The 22,373-nt window shown below is 40.4% G+C and overlaps 1 protein-coding gene across 2 annotated transcripts in view; it reads right to left on the bottom strand.

Annotated features, from left to right (window-relative positions):
• Window positions 1-1,717: 1,717 nt before the first annotated feature.
• The window catches only part of KCTD16 (potassium channel tetramerization domain containing 16), a 232,175-nt gene continuing 211,519 nt past the window's right edge, over window positions 1,718-22,373 (bottom strand). For both annotated transcript variants that reach the window (XM_058543141.1, XM_058543152.1), the window contains exon 3: window positions 1,718-2,172. In XM_058543141.1, the coding sequence (XP_058399124.1) occupies window positions 1,718-2,172 (455 nt within the window). The remainder of the gene's footprint in view (window positions 2,173-22,373) is intronic.

Below are 22,373 nucleotides of genomic sequence, written 5' to 3'. Positions count from 1 at the left end.
AAAGGGCATTAATAACAGGAATCAGGACAGAACCTATTACATAATAAATGTGCATCAATGAGAGATTTCAAAAAGGAGCAATTGGTCATCATTTTTCCCTCCTATAGATATCATCCAGTTGCCTTTATTACCTGTGATACATATACATGTACACACACACACACACAATAAAAAAAAAATAGGAGTGCTTGGCACACAATTAATAATTGACAAATTATTCTTTCAGTTCCCACTAAAATGTATGAGGGATGCTGAAAATAAAAACTGGTCTTTAGTCTTCATTTACCACAAGTCTACGAAAGAGCTATTGGTACATTAACAGAATACAGAGTCAGGTGGATGGATGGCTATTAACAGTTTACTTTTGGCTGTGTCTATACAGGTCAAGGATGTAATCAAGAAGGATAGTTTTGAAAGCCAAAGCCTTAATTTTGGAGCTCTAGTTATCTAGTTGGGTTGTTTATAGACATCAGAGAAACGACAGCCAAATCCTCATAAAGACACAGCCAAATCCCAGAATCCCAAAGGCAAACAAAACTGGCTACAAGAAAGTAACAATATAGCACTGTGGTTTTAAAAAGTTATGAGAAATTATTAGGAAGTGTGTGGAATGCACATCCCTCTTAAACAAACAAAAGGCTGGACGCTAATTCAAGTACTGTGTGTGCTTCTTCCACAACTACATAGGAAAGCAGAGAACTTAATGTGGAGTAAGTGAAAAGGCCACACTATTAAAACATGGGCAGTAAGAACTCTGAAAACAATGACAGAAGGAAGATAATTCAGCTCAGGGTAGAGAAGGCTGCGTGTGGGGTTATTTAGTCGTAATTTGTGTGGATACGAATATTTGTTTTAACACAAAGAATGTTTGACTAGCTCTTCTCACCCTCTCCTAGTACAGAGAAAGAGCAGCACAGTAAAATGGAGCCTATGGGTGTTGATTTCAAAATCAGGAAGACAACTGGTTGATGATGAGGGTTATTCAATGTTAGAAAGTGTTGCCAAGAGAGGCTGGGAAACCTTCCCAGAAGGATTTTAAGAAAAGAGCAGAGGCTCATCTGTCTGGAGTGCTCTTAGAAGGAGCTGTGGGGAGCAGGGGCGCCCCCCTCAGGATGTCCAGGCCCTGGGGTCATGTGCACTGTGTGTATATACATACTTCGTTGTGCTTGTGTTGCACAAATACTCATGCATAAGGAGTCGATATAAACTGGCACATAATAGATTTGAGTGAAAAGTCATATAAATCTGCCATTTTCCCCACTACCCCATAAACAAAGGGAAAAGGAAAATTTAAAAAATCCAAACGTATGCCATTGGGCCAGATCTCTTTCTACCATCTTCTTGTTCAAAGCAAGGAGGTAGAAGATGAGAGAAAAACCCAGTTTGAGATCAATGACTCCCAAGGCCTCTCAGCTACTCTTATGTAGCCGGCTCTCATTATAGATAAGATATTCAGCACATGGGACTAAGTTAACAAACAAACAAAGAACCAAAAAAAGATTTTCTTATACTTCCACATCCGGAAAGAAATCTACCCTGTGGATTTACATGTTAAGGTGAACTAGGTAAGTAGGCAGTAGTATATCAATGGGCTATTGTGGTCTAACAAATGTGTATTGTTAGTTAGTATTTTTCTTTTCAAATATGAATTTCTTTTAGAAGATTTCTTTCAAAATGGTGACACGATTTGTTTCTTCTGCCACCCCCCAGCCCCCCCCTATAGATGATACTTCCGTAAGAGTTCAGATTGCCAAGGATGTTTCCTCTCAGGAAACCGATCGGGAATTTTGATCTTGAGGAAATCCTGGATGCATTTCTCCAGCTCTTCCTCAATTGAGATCTTTTCCTTAACAGCCTTTTTTTTGCTGCTCATATTCGACTCCCTGGAGCCCGAAGTCAGAGTCCGGAGCAGATCGCTTTTCCGCCGCATCTCTGACTGTTGGATCAGCTGGACGGGGCCCTTCTTGATGGGACGGTCCAGAGTCTGGATGTTGGTCTGGCGTGTCACGGGCCCACAGATGACCGTCTCCTGGGGAGAGCTGGCCTCAGACTGGCTGTCGCAGCTGGAAGTGGAGAGGTCGTTGCAAGACGTGCCGCTCTCCCCTTCTTTGTCGCCCTTGCCGTTCTTGCAGCAGCAATCACAGTGCGAGGAGGACCACCTAGAAGGCTCACCTGCAAGGAAGCACATGACCCGAAAGATTAATGCCAGCCAGCTCAGCTTGGAGTAGCAGCATCCCACCTGAACACACACACACACACACACACACACACACACACACGAACATCCACAACCACATCTGTAGAAGAAGTGGGGTGGCACACAGGATGGGCTGCCACAGGAGCACCCAGAATCCAAGTGCACTGAGGGGAGGAAGTTAACAACGGCATGCCATGTAAGACGAAATATAGTATAATGCTTAAGTCCATGGGCCTTGGAGTCAGACAGCCCTGGGTAAGAACACTCAGCTGTGCCATTTCCTAACTTTGTTCCCTGGCAGATTCCTTAAATTCTCAAAGCTTCAGTTTCCTCATCTGTGAGATGAGGATAATAATTTTCCTACTACCTAGAATTGTAGGGAGGATTTAGATAAGTCAAGTGAAATTCTTAACGAAGTACATGACATCCAGTAAGCACTCAATAAATGCTAGCTGACTTCACTGTGGCTGATGTTAAACCCTAATCCAAGCTCCACATGACAGCAGTCAGGTATGGGGCAGTCTGGAAGAGGGGAATGACAGCCAGTCCTCAGGGGGGGCTTACTCTGTGCCAACCCCCATGTAGCTGTGCACCCATCAATTCACTGGATCCTCATAATAATTCTATGAACTCAGTAGCTCCACTCCCATACAAGGAAGCTAAGACCCTGAGAATTTAAGAAACTTGCCATAGTCTGCACAATTTGTAAGTGGCAGAGCTGGGATTTGAATATAGCTTTTCCAAATATCATAACCAAGGCAATTAACTATTTTTCTTTAATTTGCCTGCCCATAGAATTCCTGCTTCTCTTTCAAAACAATGTTCAAGGTTTCACTTTTCTCTAAAGGCCTTGTTCACCTCTCCTCAGAAATATTTGCCATTTTTTCCTCTGAATTATGGTTTTATTTTGTAAGTGCCTTTATTATTGCACATATCACATTCTGTTATAACTTTTTTTACCTTATGCATCTCAGCTACTACACCATGAGCTTCTTGAGGTGGGCACAGTGTGGGCACATTGTTGTAATCCCAGCAAATAGCTCAGAGCACAGTGTAGAAATCCAATAGAAGACTGTATCCTAGGAATACTTTTTAAGTACCTTCATCCACCCATACCTGAAGCTAGTACTGTCAGTAGACTTTTCAGTTATATGATCCACTAAATTATATTTAAACCAGTGTGAGTCCTTCTTTCCCTATTTCCCTGAGTCTTGACTTACAACACTGTATTCAGCTATTTGGAGGCATAGCCATTTTTCAGATACATAGTTGGTGGCTCCTTAAACTAGAAAATCCACAATCATGGCACAAAGCAATTTCCAAAATATAAGTCACTGCTCTTAGACTTCCACCCTCTGAACAGCCACAGTCTTCTTGGAATCATGAACTTGATACTATTTACTGATCATATATTATACAGTTCATTGCACTTAAGCCATAAAAAATAAAGGGAAAATGAATCTCCTTTATGATGCTAATGTTGAGGACAAGGATAATGCAGTATCTTTATATGGTTTAAAGGAGATCCAGTTTTGATTTGCATTATATCTTATTCTCATAAATAATGAGTCACATTATAATAAGGTCCCGTTTTATTGCCCTTTTTTAATATAGTCAAAGTGGAGGAAACCTAGAACGGGAACTCTTTGGAAAGTTATGTCCTGTCTTCTTGTATAATGCCTGTCCTTTACATATCTCAATGATTTAAGCATTTATAGCAACTTATATAATTTCCAGAGGGAGTAAAAAAGAAAAAGCCCCTATAAATCACAACTCCAAAAGTTATCTCTAACATATACTCACTCTTTCAAACCACTTTTTAAAATGTATCTGTGTAATCATGGCATTTATATACCCATTAAATTAAATGCGACAATCCAATTAGCCAAAAGGAATCACCACAGCAGTAATGTCCTACTTATCCCAGGCTATTACAGATAAATATCTTCCATGCAACAGAGAAACTGTTCAACATGGACCAGCTGGTGACTGAAAATATCAGCCATAGAGAATGGCTTCTGTCTGCCAGCTCGGATTCTGAGGGGATCGTTTTTCTCCTTCAGGAGGCAGATCTGCCTCTGCCTCTCCAAACCCGGCCAACCCTACCTAATATGACTCAACAGAGAAATGGCTCCAATGAATTGGGTCAAGAAAAGTAATCACATCAACTGAAAGCTGATCTAGTTTGATCCTTTTTGAGAAAAGTTTAGAAATTGAACTTAGCCTTCAAAAAAAAAGAAGAGGAAGAGAGGAAAGACAGAAAGGAGGAGAAGAAATATATGCCGGGACATGCCTGCCTGTTACCTTAAAACAAGATGACAAAATATTTTGGCCATAAACTCTGCTGAACCCGTGGAAATGCAAGCCTGTGTTTTTCTGCCCAAGAGTTACCTTCTCATGGTAAAGTCATTCCATACAGCGGACTCGGAGGGAAACCCGAGGCTTTTCTAAAAGCCATTTGAACAACACAAACACCATCGAGTGAGGGAGCCCTGTGTATTCACGTGGAAAATTTCTTCCCTGAACTGCTGGGATGATCATGGTTTTAAACGTCAGCTGGAATCCTCCAGCTCCCAGGCAAATAGATGTATTACTTATTCTAGGTGCTATCACTACTAAAGGGAAATTGAACAACTTAATTTTAGTGGAGCCTGTTATACTACAACACGTTTCAATATTTTATGAGACCATTTGAATGTTTTGCCATTTTGGAAAGATAATTCTTAAGATAGCTTTTGAAGTGTATATATTATGTTGAAATCAAGAAAGAAGATGGGATTAATACAGTCCAGCTGGAGGTGCTGTGTGAAGTCATTGTGAAATTTGAAAAATAATAAAATGTGAGAAGATAACCACCTTGTTTCTTTTGGGGAAGCACTGTTTATCTGATTACCCTCTTCCCAAGAACTTCACCACGATGGAGGTTTTAAACCAAAACACAGAAGTAAGGGATGTGGGTGCTGGACCCTTTCGCCCTCGCAATCCCACTGACATGCTCACTAGTTCTGGAAAGTGTGGAAAGATCTATGAAAGGTCATTTCCATAACACAAAGTATTCTAGAATCCCCCCAATTATAGCAAATAATGATCTCATAAATACCCTGGTACTTCAAATTGCAACACACTTTTGCTCCCAATTTGCTGAGGTTTCAATACTGGCTGGAATAATTCTCTCCATCTGAGGAGAAAATAGGCTACAATTGATCAGCCAGGTATAGGAAGAAAATCATTTCATTCCAAGAAAAGTCTGATTTATCGATATTAAAAAAGCAAAAAACCTACAGCCTTTTTGAGGGCTTCTAAACCAGTTGCTGGTCAAAAAGCCTAACGGCTATACCTTATTTTTAAAGAAACCACTGCTGAATTTGTTGGATATTATATCATTTTTGATGCCTGGCACAAAATAGAGGTTTGATAAGTGTTTGATGAATGAATGAATGAGCCAAACACGTATGTTGAATTGTATCAAGTTGATAACATAGCAAGGGCAGACTTCAGTCTCCAGAGTCAGGCCCCACAATGTGTAAGCCTGGATAAATTACTTCACTTCTCTGAGCCTCAGTTTCCTCATCTGAAAAATAAGGCTAATAATAGTATCTTCCTCACAGGGGTTTTAGGAAAATCAAGTGAGATAATTAATGTAAAGATGTTTCATAGGTTGTGGCACACAATAAGCTTTCCACTAATTCATATATATTTGCTCTACTATAAGCCAGACACTGATCTACATAAGCAAAACAAATCAGGAGCATGTAAGATATGATTAGTATGTTTCCACCAACAGACTATACAACTAATTTTTAGATCCGGCTGGAGCATCATGTTAGGAAGGACACTGATGCTACAAGTGGACTCATCAGGAAAATGTATATGCAGCATTTAGTAACACCTGACTTTGTCATGGGAGGGGAGAGGAACCACAAGCACATACAGTGTCTGGCACACAGTATGTCACCAGGGGATAGTTTTAGAAAGAAGCTTCCTTTACCTTACAGTGCTTAGAATTTCACAAATGGATGAGTCTTGCAGGATAAAAATGTACTTGAAGACACTTCAAATAAATTTAAACCCAGGGCAGGGAGGAATTTTAAGTTTAGATTAAATGCGGAAGGGCAGGAAACTCAATTGCCCCAAGTCCTTAAAGCCCAAATCTTCCAACATTTTACAGCTTGGAACACCTGAGGACCAATCAAGCAAATTGTATGATTGTCCCCTCTCCACTATAGCCCTAACTGTGGAAGTCTTTACTGGAGGAATCAAAGAGGAAAAGCTACAGAATATTTCTCCTCTATGAAAAATTCAAACCGAGCTGAGTGAAACATGACTTAGCAAACTCACAAAGTGCTTATGCATTTTTAAAAGAGTCAGCTCTGCAATCTACCCACACTTCAAATGCTCCACCTGCTAATGGCTGTGAACACAATGCACATCATTTACAGAAACAGCTGGGAAAACTGCTTTCCCTGTCTTCTCTGTCAATGATGTAGGAGTCTGCCAGTCTGGGAGCTAGGTGGCCAGATTTAATTTATTGAGGCTGCTGAAAGACTTTCTTGGTATCCAGGTTGAAAAGTCAATAATGGCCAAATTGATGTTTTTATAATTCTTCTAACCTTGGAAAAGATATTGCATTGTGGAGATTGGGAATAGGCAGGCTGTGCAAGCTTCTGGGAAAAATACATCTTCAAGCTTGACAATCATCATTTCTTGCTTGTGGTTGACCTTTTCCACTCGTGGAGACATGGCCTTGGATGGGCCCAGCAGGGGCTCCTCATTAAGAGGTGGCAAGTTTGGGCAAGAGAAGACAGTTAAACCATCCACACACCAGTCAGGGCCAGTCAGGAAAACAAACATTCCACCTTATCCTAATGGGGATAATTTAATGTAAGGAATTGGTTAAACAAATATTGGAGGAGTGAAAATGGAAAAAGGGACACTGAAGAGACAAAGATAGTGACTGCAGGAGACAGCTACCACCGTCAGGGCTGAGGAGAGAAATAAAAGAGGATGAGGTTATTAGAACCTAGAAGCTTGCAAGAGGCATCCTTTGGAGGGACCCAGGCACTGGAGGAGGGCATGCTGCTCACTGGTCCTCGTTCTATGAAGGGGCCTGGCTCTAGGGATTACAGAAAAAACAAAATTAGGAACTAGGACCAACTGCTTCTGGGATAAATAAAAGCTAAGTTGATGTGGATGAGCAGCGAGCAGACAAGGAAGCCTCCCTCTCTTCATGTCGTAGAGCCTTCCTCTAGCACCATGGACAGAACCAGCAGGAAACCTGCTGGGCAGTGTGGTTAGCTGAATCCCAGCCCCCGCATCACACAGCAGAGTAGAGAGGGGTGGGTTTGGAGCTGAGAGACAACAGCTTAAAACAGCACACTGACCCATGCCGGGGATGCAAAAGAAAAGAAAGACACAGCTCTTGACGAGCTGGAACATGTGCTGGAATGGAGGAGTTAGGAAAAGGAAACAAGAAAACCATCACACGGGTTCAGTTCCTGCCCTGCTGACTTTTCTTTTACCTCAGGGTTTGCATTTACTCTTCCTTCTGCCAGCAACGCTTATTCTTCTGATTTTCACCTGTTTAGCTCATTTTTGTCCTCAAGAGTTCGGCTTAAACATCACTTTCCCAGAGCGACCTTACCTATCTATCTTTCACCTCAATTTAAGCCAGTCCCAACCTTCTGCCCGTTTCTTTCACACCACCACAATTTGTAATTACGGATGTTTTCCAGGTTTATTTGTTTAATGTCTGTTTTCCACAATGGACCATAAAGCCTGTGTTGTTTCCTTCTGAATTCTCATGCACACTCCAGGGCATATACAGGCCAGGGTTCCAGGGCCCGGAGCAGATGCTTGGGAAATAGCTGCATGGCATATGAATGGGAGAGGAAATGGATGACTTGTAGAGAGAATAACTTTTGGTTAGTGTGTGTAAGAGACAGTAAACCCTCAATCACCTCTCCAAAAAAATGGATTGAAAAATCTAACATGTAAAGGTCATTAGAATGGAAAATATTTAGGCCTATGACTACACATTTAATATGGATGTGACAAAAACATGCTGACTGACAGTGATAATAGCAAAATCCACAGGCCTATCCAGAACTGAACAACTGTATATATATATTTTTTAATTGATCATCACTCATAGTTATTTATTAATATCAAAAAATCTCTAAAGGCATTATACAACTTAAGTAAAAACTACCTTTCCTAACCATTCAACCACGGTCTCTATTCACATAAATTTTCAATTTGGTGATGCTCAGACATACCCTCCTAGCTCAGGTTTTTCATCTGTGGGGTTTCTCTCTAAATACAGCAATGCAATGATTTGCATGACAAGAAATCCTGAATTTTGACTTCCTGGCCTACTGCCTTGCTCTTTCAAGCGTTCCTTGATGACACATTTATTTCATTTTCTAGGTCCTTTTTGCCCTTTTCTTGCTTTCTTCCTCCTTATAGTATTTCCTCCTCTTAGTCTCAGCATTTTTCAGCTAAGATCATACTTGATTACTCTCACCCAACAAGTCCTTATTTGCATATTTCATAGGGAAGTTCTGGCACCCACCCTGATCCCTTTTCCTCTTCATCCTGGCCACTCTCTTTTCTATTTTTCTTCACCAATTTTTCATAAACTTGAACAAGTCCCCCAAACAACAAGTCCGCCTACAACTCCTCTCAATCAATATCGAAGGGTCTTTTTTCTCTTAAAATGAGATAAAAATGTATTTATTATAGGGTTTGTTTTTCCCCTTTTCCCAGGAAAAACACTCTCTTTTCCTTTAGGGAACTGCCCCTTCCCTATTCCATGTAGTCCTGAGGGGCTGTCAATCATGGTGCCATGTCCAACCACAAGGGGAGGACATATGGCCCATATGTGAACACTCATCTCCCAACCATAGTGAGTGATTCAGGCATGGGCATGTGACCCAAGCTGGGTGAATCAGAGTCCTCATTGGGACTGTTATTCCAGAGCTTATGGGTAATACATGCTTTATGATGTGGGAGGTTGCCAAGCTAAGAGGACGTGAGTCCAGTGGCCATCTTCCCTACCAGCTGGAGAACATTCATGCAGAAAGAAGACAGGCAAAGCTGAGAAATAGTCAAGAGAAAGAGCCCTACATCTAGCAGTGTCCCAAGTTGGCCACATTCCTAGGCTGATAATTTTATAAGCCAAGAAAATCTCTTTTTGCTTAATCTAATGAGAGTTAATTTTGTGTTACAACAAGAATCTTGAATACTACATCAAATTCATATGAACACACTTAATATCTGCCTAATTTACATTTATCATCCTCTGAACACTTGTGCAAGCTAGCACTAATGTTGGCTGGTGCTGTAGGGGGCAAGCACTATTACTTTGACAAGCTAATTTATAGATGACTTTTTTCTTCTCTGGAATGGTAGCCTCTTTGCTACACTAGTCCCAACAAATTTGACTAACACTCTCAAGAGACATGCTAAGGTTTTCTCGCCACCCGTTGTACATAGTGATTCCAACAGTGAATAAGGTAATTGCTGTCCCTCCAAAACCAGAAACTTAGCATAATAATAATATATGTCATTTATTGAGGATCTCCTATGTTCCTGTTATTTGTGCTCACCACTTTACATAATTTAATCTTCACAAAAATCTTATTAGGTGGATGTTATTCTTCTTTCCTTTTTATGGAAGAGGAAACTGTAGCTCAAAGTGGTTATTTATCTGATCTAAAGTTACAAAGTCGACAAGTGGCATATTATGAATTTAAATCCAGCTCTCTTTTAATACCTTTTGGTGGACACGTTATTCAATATCATGAGGATGTTCTACCAGAGATATTTAAAAATGCTAATCGGCCTAAAAAGTTAAAGTGTTTACTTTAAGACATAACAGTTTCAGTGATTCCAGCCCCTCAGTAACTTTTGAAAGTAAACAACTAATTGGACAGCTTGAAAATCTAGGCTTTCGTGTCTTTTACCATTATATTTACGTAAGAAATCTTAATTCCCTTCCCCTGGTTCATTAGAAAGAATCAAAAATAGGACAGAGGAAGCTCTAATCAAGGATTTTTCGCACACAGCCACAGGCTATATTAATATCACGCAGTAGTAATAGATAACATTAAATTGAGCGTTCACTGTATGCCAGGGGTTGCTCTGTACTTCCCTTGCAGAGTCTCATTTGAGATTCACAACATTCCTGTGCAGTAGGCTTTGCTGTCATTCACATTTTACAGAAAAGCAAACTGAGGCACAGAGAGGTTAAGCAACTAACCCAAAATCTTTAAGAGATGAGCTGTGATGCAGATTTGGGCAGTCTGACTTCAGAAATTCCATAACGAGTCAGGCAGGAAAGCCTAGTAGCTCAAAACTTGGGCTTTAGAGTCAAAGAAACAGGAATAGGGCACAGCTCTGCTGGTGACTTGCAGTTTCTTCATCTGAAAATGTTGGAAATAACAATATGTCTCTGGTAGGAGGGTGAAAATTAAATGATATTTGTCCACAGCATGATCACAGTGCCTAGAATATATTCAATGCCCATTGAATAATAGGTTTTTAAAAGATAATTGATGACTTTTGATACCCAAATAGAAACACTAATATTAGTCACAGAATGTGAAATATTTAAAAGGCAACTTGAATAAAGGTAACTGTATAGGTAATCTCTGGTCTCTTCCGCTTTTCTTTCAATAGACAGTTGACTCAAAGCCTACCTTCATATTAATTAACCAACATCTCTATTTTCTACTCTCATTATGGGCTGTCTGCCAAAGAATTGATCCCATTTGCACAGATTGATAATATTTAGGAAAACATTGCTGATGAACAAATCTATTAATATGTAAGTCTGCCTCCTCTTGGCTCTGGGCAAGGATTGCCATACTCGACCTGCAGTGACTTTAAGGGCAATAAGAATTGCTGAAAGAGGGAGTAAATTGTGCACTGTGATGATGGTTCATTGTTACTCCTTTATAGTATATGATTTGCCTTTTTTTGTTAAATCAGATTAATTACACACAAATGCACAAACTCATACAATTGTCTAACTCATCCTCCACTGATAGGGAGAAAGATCCTTCAATCACGGAGCCCACCATTACCTCCATGGTTAAGCCACTTAAAACAGTCATTCAATTGGTTTGACAAGTGTATCCAATCAGCAGTGAACGCAAAGGGAAGTGCTACCAATATAAATTAGCACTAATGATTTCCAGACCATAGGGGATGGAAAATAATTAGTAGGATCCTTGGGATAACCATGGGGAAGTTAGGTTGGGAGATATTCGATACATTGCTTGGCCTCTGGTTAAGTACATTCTTCTCTCTGCAATGATGATTGGACCCTTAGTAAGACACTCTTAATTGTTAACACATGGAAAATAGATGGGAAAGAGCTTTTTAAAAAGAGAACCAAAATAATGGTATAAGATAAGGGTCCAATTTCATTCTTCTGCATGTGGTTACCAAGTTTTTCTAACACCATTTATTGAAGAGACTATCCTTCCCCCATTGAGTATTCCTAGCTCCCTAGTCAAATATTAGTTGCCTGTACATGTGAGGGTTTATTTCTGGGCACTTGATTCTCTTCCATTGGTCTATGTGTCTATTTTTATGCCAGTACCATACTGTTTTGATTCCTATCACTTTGTAATACAGTTTGAAATCAGGAAGTGTGATGCCTCCAACTTTATTCTTCTTTCTCAGGACTGCTTTGGCTATTTGGAGTCTTGTGGTTCCATACAAATTTTAGGATTTTTTTTCTATCTCTGTGAAAAATGCCGATGGAATTTTGATAGAGATTGCATTAACTCAAAATGGATTAAAGTCTTAAACATAAGACCTAAAACCGTAAAACTCCTGGAAGAAAACATAGGAGAAAAGCTCCTTGACAACTGGTCTTGGCAACAATTTTTAGATATGACATCAAAAGCACAAGCAAAAAAAGCAAAAATCAATTAAGTGGCAGCACATCAAACTAAAAAGCTTTTGTAAAAAAGAAACAATCAACAAAATGAAAAGGCAACCTACGGAATGAGAGAAAATATTTGCAAATCATATATCTGATAAGGGGTTAATATCCAAAATATATAAAGAACTCATATAACTCAATAGTAAGAAAACAAAATATCTGATTTAAAAATGGGCAGAGGAACTGAATAGACATTTTTTCCAAAGAAGACATACAAATGGCCAAGAAGTACATGAAAAGGCGCCAGGAAGAGGAAGAGGCTGAGGGTGGAGGTGAAGTAATGAGTTAAAAACACAAATTCTTCTGAGCCTGTAGAATATCCAAATTGATAAATCCTAATCTCTCTCTTCATAAACACTATTTCAAACTCCTTTTTTTTTCTGTGCTTCTCCTCTAATTCTATAAAAATCCGTTTGTTCCAGTAATTCCATGTGCCATACACGCATCCATACAGTTATGTAGAGTGGCATGGTGCAAAACAGAAAACTGACTTTGGCAAAATCAATACAGGATATCTTAAATTTTTTATAAGAAATTTTATTTTACTCTTTTTGCTAATCTTATCTTTCATTAAACTATAAGTTCCTGGAAAGTAAGTTCCCATTTGAAAGAGTTTCTGGCTGAAAATTATGCTCATTCCACTTTGACAAAGATTTGAGAAGAACCATGACTTAGCAGGAGAGGAAAAATTATGAAACCTAGTATTTGTACAATACTTAATAGATTATGGAACCATTTCCATTCATTACTCCTCGTTTGATCCTCGCAGTTAGTCACTCAGCACTCAGCTAATATTTGACTGCTCTCTGCTAGAGATCTCTGAGAAATGGGTACACAGCCGACCACAGGGATTTTACCCTCCAGCAAGAAAGATAAACAATAAACAAGTAAAAGATGATAAAATTTCAGGTAGTGATGATGGCTGCAAAGAAAATAAAACAGGATGATATAATGGAGTGGGTTGGGGGAGAGGGCTGCAATCAATAGATAAGAGTTGTCAGACGGCATCTCCAGAGAAGTTGACATTCGAGCAGGGACCTAACAACCGAGAGAAGCCAGCCTGTGAAGATCAAGTAGAAGTTACTACAGGCAAAGGGGACATCAGATGCCGAGGTCCTGAGGTAGGAATAAGAGGGCATGTGTAAGGAACAGAAAGAAAACCTGCGTGGCTTGAATGCAGTGAGAGAGGAGAAATGGTAGAAGATGAGGTTGGAGAGAGAGAAAGGGGCCAAATCATTTAAGGCGTCAAAGGCTATAGTCAGAAGTTAGGATTCTATACCAGGGCTTTAAGAAGGATGGTTTTAACAGGGCAATTACATGACTTAATTTGTCTTTATTACAAGCTTACTCTGGCTGTTCTCTAGAAAATGGATTATAGGTGAGCAAGCATGGAGGCAGAGAGGCCAGTTAGCAGGCTATTATAGAGTGCAGACAAGAGATGAGGGTGACTTCTAGGAGTGGAGAAGGAGAGCAAGGATCTAGGAGATAGATTTCCTTATTCCTGTTTTATAGATGAGGAAAGTGAGGCTCAGGAAAGCAGAGGATTTGTCTAAGCTGGATATTAGAGTAGAGAATTTTTCCATTTATAAGCCCAGTTCTTCCCCACTATGCCACAGTTGTGTCAATGGTTAAGGCATCCCACTAGGTTGATTTTTCAAATCTTCAACCATCGGTTTTTGACAGAAGATGCTCTCACTGTTTCTGGTTCTATCCTGTACATCAGAACACTTACTTGGTTAGTCCTTCTGCCGATCTGCACCTGCTGGGGTTGTTTGATTGACTTCACAAACTAGGAGCCTGGAGTTTAATTCTACAATCAGGAATCATTACACTGTTTGTAAACAATGACAGACTCTGATAAATATGCATTCCAGTTAATTATTGCCTTCCCATGTGCCGTCTTCACTTCCTCATTTCCATCACCCTGTCACATCTTAATACCTCACTGTGCATTCTCTATAACAGCGAGATGCAAAATAGCTGAAAACACATTGAAATGCAAGAAGACAGCCCTGTAGCCTGTTGGGTTCTTAGGAACAGGAGCCAAACCTGAAGTTCAAACACTTTTGAAAATTAACAGGTTTTCAGTAGGTTCAGCTTTATAACATTGCTGTGGTTTGTACACTGGGTTTTTGTTCAAGGGACAGAGTTTCTAACAGATTTCCATTACAGCCCAGCCTTGAAGCTGAATTAGTAAACAAACAGCAAACCAAGTTCCAACCAGGTCTAAGACATTTGTTTTTCTTTCTTTCTTTTTTTTTTTTTTAACAGCAGGACCAAGAAGCAGTTAGCAAACATTCTAGGATGAGGTTCCTTTATCTACAGAACAGCAGCCTCTGCAGTAGAATTCTTGGAACAGAGAAAAAAGTCTCCATATGGTTTATTAAATACCAACAATTCACATATGGTACAGCACAGGTGTTGCATAAATCAAGTGGCAGGACGTGAGAAAGGCGGTTTCTCACACCCTGAGTTGGAGAGCTTGGGCTGTGATGTCAGACAAACCTCAGCATGAACTGCACTTCTACTCATCTCTGTGTGACTTGAGCAAGTTGCCGAACCTCAGTTTGCTCACCTGTAAAACAGGGGCAATAGCAGTAGCTGCCCCACGGGGTTGTTTGAGAAGTAAATGCAAAGTGCTCTGCTCAGTGCTGGGCCCCTGAAATAAATATATTTGTCATTGCTGATACCAGTTCTTCTGAATAATTTATTAGTAATCTATATGATTACTAATTATAAGTAATTTATAATTACAAATATATTATTACGAATTATTATAGATTATTCCTTATTCTGTTTCTCTCATGTGAAGAGACTACATTATATGTACAATGTGAGCTTTTATCCTACTCTACCAAATAGAAGTCCAGCTGACCAACCCCACGGGTGAGAAGACGGCTGGCCTGGACGTCAGGATATAGTGAAGGTCTTGACCAAAGGTGCCTCCGTGACACAGACGGACAGTGTACTGCACCAGTCACGGCACAAGACCCATGCCCCAGGCCCTGATCTGGTACCAACAAGTTATATGGCCTTGGCCAAATTCCTAAAATCCCTCTATTTTTCTCAACCCTAATTTTGACAGTATTATTACCCTACTTACACCTTGCTAAGTTCTCTCTGTCTAATGAGAATATTCATGAAGACATTTTGCAAAATAATAATATCGCAACACACAAATGAGGCAGAATTTGTATCTTTGGTATTATTATCATTTTGGTCTCATTGGCACTGGATTATTCTCTTTAGCAGGACAGAGGAGACTCTTGATCTGGTATTTGATTCTCTCCTTAATCTGCTCTTCTTCCACTCCCTATATTTATTCTTTAGTGTTTGTACATTAGGTTTCTTGCCTCATTGACTTGACTCAGATTGTCCCTTCTGTTTAAAATACCTTTTCCATCACCTCTCCCCTTTGCCTGGGTAACTCATCAATGAAGAGTCAGCTTAGTTGTACCTTCTCCAGGAAGTCTCCTGATTTCACCATGCCCAACCCCAATGCCTCTGGAGGCGGGTTACTGATCCCCCATCTGCCCTCCCATTTCACCTGGGGCACCTCTCTTGCACCTACAGCTTTGTGTTGGGTTCTGTGAGTGGTTCCTACATCAGCATCTAGGCCCCTCACCAGCAGAGACCATGCTTATTCATCTTCTGTCCCCACAGAAGAGCAAGGTATTTGGCATATAAGGGCTACCTCACCCTCGTCATTTGAGAGAGCAAATAAATAAAATATCTTTCAATCAAATAGGCTATCTGACCACGGATTCATTAAGTACTCATTACATTTAAATACATATATTCCAGTGATTGTCATCTTTTCATTACAAGTTTGGACTTTATGTGAGCACAGCTTAATTTGTTTCTTCAACTACGTCACTTGAACCTTAAACTTCACTTTCCATCTATGACTATGTACATATTTTATTTAGAAAATTTCTGCATTCCCCCTCCTCTCAGATCTTCAAATACTACTTTAATAAAAACAGTTTGTATATCATAAGGTGTAAGAGAACAGTGAGGGAAAGACAATTTCAAAGTGTCTATCTTTTTTCAAATATTCATCTTTACAGTCATTTCAAGAGGTTGTTTTTTGGTTTGTTTTTACAACCACCAGGAAAAAAGAGATGTAGTGTAGTCTCAAAGACAGTGTTGCCAAAATGAATTCAAAAGCCTAGATCTACCCAGCTATAAATTCATCAGTCAAAAATACATTCACCAGTTAAACGAAGTCATTGAATCAAGCGTTAAGGAGAATGAATAGTAAACCTGAGACCATGGCAATTTACCTGCCTCAACTGAGTGAAAAACAGGCAGGAGAAGTTTTATATTCAAATTGCATTGTAATATGCCCCTAATGAGTTTAGCCTGGGAAAAATCGTGTGTGTGTGTGTGTGTGTGTGTGTGTGTGTGTGTGTGTGTGGAAGGGGGCAGGGAGAGGGAATGAATGGAGAGGCACAAAGTGATAGGGCGAGTCAGAAACAAAAAAGAAGTACACAGTGAGTTGAGAGACAGGTTGTGTTTTCAGTCATAGTTAATTTTAGTTAAAAGAAAAGCACACGTATTTTCTTTTAAGTTAAAATGTCACTGTTAAAGGTCAAAAAGAAATACACTATTCTCATGCTATGTTTATTGTTCAAAACACCAGTGATGCTTTGTGTGTGGGAGAGAAAATATATAAAGAATTAAAAATAGTGAATGTATATAAAGAATTATACATTCCTTTTCAGATACATCTAGAGAAAAGGGTTAAGCTTCAAAATCATACTTCTGTTTCTATTATTTGAGGATGACATGTGTACTATATATTTACTGCCATGAGTAGAAAATCATGCAAGTTTAGTACAATTTTAAAATGGCATAGTATGAGACATGGCAATGGCTTGCCGTTTATCTTTAAATCAAGTTTGCATTTTTAGCGTTTCAAATGCTGGGCACCAGTTTCCCTTCTGTAATGCTATTGCAGGAGAGTCAGGCATGGACCCAGGGTACCAAGAAAATTGTGCCTAGAGAACTGCAGCTATCTTCAGGCATTCCCAGACTGATGCAGTCCCAGTTTATAGAAATCTCTTTCTTAAAAATCACAGGCTGTTAAAGCTTCCACTTCAATGCTTAAATCCTCTCTTTGAACATTGCTAGTCCTACCTAGAAACATTCCTTCCCCTTCCTTCACCCTGCTGCTAACCTTTTCAGGCTGCTACAATCCATTGCTCCCCTACTCAACCATCAGGGTCAACCCATCCTCCCAACCCAACTCTCTCCATCCCACTACTGGTTCAACCAATCCTGCCCTCATCCCATTGCCTAGTCGGAGGGATCATAGTAGCTGAGGCTTGCCCCATGGCCCCACACCAAACTCATTTAACCTTCTTCTTTGACTTTTCCTCTCTACCTTCTCTTGGTCTCCAAATTATCTGCCATTGTGATCTCTACCACAGCAAGAGAATGTTCTATTATCTAGTAAAAATAAATAATGTTACAGAAATTGAATGTGCCTCCCTCTTATCTTGTGGTGCTGGCGTATTACACTGAGTAACCTATCAAGTAAAGAAATGGATTCTGGCTAAACAAGGAGGAATCTCACACTTCAGAAGGGAGGGGGTCATATAGAAGCAAAAGAAAGTTGAGTAAGACTCTCCCACTTGCCTGTCTCCCATCTGCTCCAGACTCAGGGGTGTGCACACTTCTCCATGCTGCCATATTGAAGGAAAGGAGGAAGGGCCTGCTATGACTCCTTGGGAAAAGCTGGAGGTGGGCCCACCCCAGAGAGTAGGGAGCCTGTGACCTCTTCTGGCCTTCCAAAACACCAAGATTTGTACCAATTGACTCAAAGCTTAAGGCCTCCGATATGCTCTAGAATGTAAGCTCCATGAGACTAAGGGATTTTTGTCTCTTTTATCTACTGCTATATTCTCAGCACCTAGAAAAATATCTGCACATGGTAGACACCAACCCAAAAATATCTATTGAGTGAATCACTGTATTGCACTGGCTTTGTCCACCTGTCCTCTATCACCAATATCCATTCTAGGAAAGCTTAGGTGGAGTAGCCTTTTACAGATCTAAATTTCCCCAAAGAAGTCATCAGATATTTAATGCTAACTTTCCTCTTTCTTGGGGAAAAAATGGCAATAAAAATAGGAAATTTTATCCAGTATCCTTAGGATAAAGAAAGATATGTGTGCACCTTTCTTAGAATGATGAATCCCACATTATTACAACCAAAGAAATATCCAACACTTTAAAAGTTTGCATGAGAAATATGTTCAAAAGTTTTGCCTGCCTGCCATGTAACGGTGCTCCTGAGGAACACAGAGAGTGGTCCTGAGCACCAGACGTGCCTCCAACGAGGCATTGGAGTTCCCGGTGGATGCTATTTTTACTGCTCACATCTGCCCAGGAGTGACTATGAAAGAGGATGAGACTACTTCACCCCCAGTTTAGATGCAGATGCCTGTTTGTGAACAAAATCCCTGAGCGGTTGTGGTGCAGAGTCCACGTCATCCCAGGTATTGGAAAAGAAAAAGGAGGAAATCTCAAGCAGAGGGTTGAACTGCTGTGGTGAGTTCAGAATGTGGTAACCTAAAAATGTGGCATTACAGTGTTGGGACCCATAATAAAGGGCAGCACAGTCACCCCTTGGCTGGTCTCCACATTTTTGGTGACTTGAAACTTCAAGTCTATTGTCTTTTGTTTGTTTGTTCATTTACTTGTCACTATGAGCATCTCTCCACCAATATTATGAAGCGCAGACCTAATACTTTCTTAAAAGGAATTAAATTGTGGCCTAACACAGAGAAAAGACATATCCCTGATTTAGGCAAATAAAACCCTGGTAAGGGGAAGAAAGCACCCCACACTCCTCTGGTAGTGAAGAGAGGATGATAGGAGAAAGAGCTTCCTTCTCAAAGATGAATTATCAATGAGGGATCTTCATATATGAAACCCCAAGACTCCCCACAGAAACTGTAATGACTTTAAAAAGCTTCTGATATCCAATTAGGAACCTAACCACAAACTTTAGCACTGTTTCTATGAGAAAATATCTTCCATATCTGATGTCTATAAAATTGCAGAAATGTGGCCCATTCATAATTTGGGTAGCTCCTTAAAAATTTGACTGTAAGAACAGTCAACGTTCCCTGGATGTTATTAGGGCAGAAGATAGAACAGTATTAATAATAACAAGCAGAGACTCTCCTAGAAAACACAAAGTTGATTTGCACCATGTCCATGTGACAAAAACAAAAAATATAAAATTGATATGAGTACCTCTGGTTCTCTGAATGCTTTGATTTTGTGGAAGATACAGGTGAATTTTTTTTTTTTTTTTTTTTTTTTTTTTTTTTTTTTTTGTGAGGAGATCAGCCCTGAGCTAACATCCGCCAATCCTCCTCTTTTTTTTTTTTTTGCTGAGGAAGACGGCCCTGGGCTAACATCGGTGCCCATCCTCCTCCACTCCATATGGGACGCCGCCACAGCATGGCTTACCAAGCAGTGCGTCGGTGCGCGCCCGGGATCCGAACCAGCGAACCCCGGGCCGCCGCAGCGGAGCGCGCGCACTTAACCGCTTGCGCCACCGGGCCGGCCCCCAGGTGAATTTTTTACTTCAGTAAAAAAGAAGAAAAGATAATTTTGACTAAAATAAAAGAGCTCAAGTTTGGTTGGACAGGTAACTTCCTAAATTCTAAATTATGCAGCAAAATAATGCATAGCATAAGGATTTAAGGTAAGAGCAGAGCTGATACACACATGTACGTGCTTGGGTTCTATTGATTCACTGTTGACTTCTCTACCATGGCTAGAAGACTAGTTAGAACAATGGTATGTCAATTTTCTCATCAAAAGAGACCTGAGAGTTCAATCCTCCTTGATCCCAATCCATGTCTCATCCCCATGAGCTAAATTTACTGAGGTTGACTAGGCTCGATATTACACCAATAGCCTTTCCATGAGGTCACACTGAAGTTGAAGGGGGTCACCTCTGAGACCTTAGAGAAATTAACCCTTACAAAAGGTTGATGCATTTTTAAATCTCAGTCGCAGATTAAGGCCAGCCTAAGACCGGTAGAGTAGGTAGATACTATAGGATACGATAATAGAATTTTGATGGAAATGTCCCTCCTCTTCTGCCAAAAATGCTTCTTTCACTTGCCAGCAAGAATTCTACCATGATGAAGATAATAACACTACAACAATTACTCAATGCTTAATAGTTTATTAGTGGATTTTATATAGCTATAATCACATTTTACTCTTTATCCTGTGAAATAAATTGTTTTCTTCCATTTGCCAAATTAATAAATTGTGATTCATACCAATAAATGACTTTTCCCAAGGCTCCACAGTCAGTGTGGACTCACACTGGGGGCTTCTGACACTAAATCCCATCACCATTTCTCCTAAGGCATTTTGTCTTCAAGAGTCTCCTACAAGGGCTGTCCCCATGGCTTAGTGGTTAAGCGAGTGTGCCCCGCTGCTGGCGGCCCAGGTTCAGATCCCGGGCACACACCGACGCACCGCTTCTCTGGCCAGGCTGAGGCCGCGTCCCACGTACAGCAACTAGAAGGATGTGCAGCTATGACATACAACTATCTACTGGGGCTTTGAGGGAAAAAAATAAAAGTGTCTCCTATGAAAATCCATACAGACCATAATGACATTGTGAAGTGGTAAGGAGAGAGTGACAACTTAGGGTGAACAACATCAAGGTGAGAGAAAGACTAGAGGAATTATATATATTTCAGATCTCTTCTGATGAAGGGGGAAAGGTGATAAGACTAGGAAGTCAAAGCATGCTGCTTGGGGGACATCATCAAGGGATTCTGAAGCATCAGAGGATGCCATGGGCACTGGGAGCCTGGGCATCACCTCAGAGGAGGAGGGATCTGAGCACCAAGGGGGGATGAAAGGATGCAGAGACAAATAGTTGTCCCTTCACAATCTGTCTAGGATGAGCTCTAATCATAGATTATCTTCCCAACAATGCAAAAAAATGCAGATAGCTCTGTCTTCAGGGAAGAAAGGGCCTATCGGGACCAAATTCATGCTGTGTGCATTTGAGATACCTTCTCCATTTCCTCCCAGGCACCCCTCCACTGTTGTATATCTGTGGCAGCACCAAACTGAATGATTTTCACCAGACAACAACTCCATCTCAGGTATGATTAGTGAGATATGCTGAGGGCGGCCTGTATCATTTCTCTAAGAATAGGCTGCGAAGCGCCTGGAACTTCAGAGAAAAGCAGCCAGATTCTCCACTGATGTGAGCACTAGGGAAAGTCCAGGCGGTTCCCTCCTATTCTCTTGAGGTACTGCTTGTTCTTCTTGCTTTCTCCCCACTCCACCCCAACTCAGCCTTTGCGCGGACTCTATCACAACTGTGATGATATGAAAGTGAAAGACTCTATTTCACTTTGGTCCAGTTTTGGCAGCTGATTTGACAAATGACCAAGGTCAACCGGTCATCTTCAAGTGTTTCAAGTAGATATCCCAGAGCAAACCCCATATTTTAAAACCTGGATACTCTAATTTCCTGAAGCAATGCTCTTTCTCCTCTCTCTCTCACTCTCTCTCTCTTTCTCATTGCATTAACAACAATTAGGCACATCTTCTGTGTGATTCATTCCCTTCTTCCCTTCCTCTGCCTGGAACAGAGATTATTACACGTCAGTGGATAAATTGCCACCCTTAAATCGGTACCGTATTTAGGTTTCATTCTCTTCCTTAATTCACCAACCCTGTTTCTTGAGATGGGTTAAATTTTACATAGTATGTTCAAGCTCAGATTATCTGAGAACATGCCACACGTTCAATCTCAGGATTATGCTAGATCCAGGGCTCCTCAATACCAAAATACCTCTTGGAGGGCGAAGAGAATAATGTTTCTAAATGTGAAAGGTGTCCATCTTTCCACTCATTCTGGCCAATGGGTAAATATTTAGAACCAGCTAAAGGCTTAGATGGGAGATAAGAGAGAAGTGTCCATTTGTAGCACTGAAGAGAACAGACCAAGAGAAATTAATATGCTGCAACTAATACAGTTTCACTCCTAAGTATAACATCTTTCCCTGTCTCCCTCCCTCCTGAAGATTCACACTGCTAAGGGAGATGTCTGAGGTCCTTCTCACAGTTAATGAGTGAGGATGCTCAAGAGAAGTTTCTCAGAATACCTGCTTCTGAGCCAGGGCGTTGAAGGGATGAAACCCCAGTTTCAAACTGCCT

Source organism: Diceros bicornis, chromosome 1 (genome assembly GCF_020826845.1).
Source record: "Diceros bicornis minor isolate mBicDic1 chromosome 1, mDicBic1.mat.cur, whole genome shotgun sequence".
NCBI classification, from domain to species: domain Eukaryota; kingdom Metazoa; phylum Chordata; class Mammalia; order Perissodactyla; family Rhinocerotidae; genus Diceros; species Diceros bicornis.
This window is presented reverse-complemented; position numbering and strand designations above follow the sequence as displayed.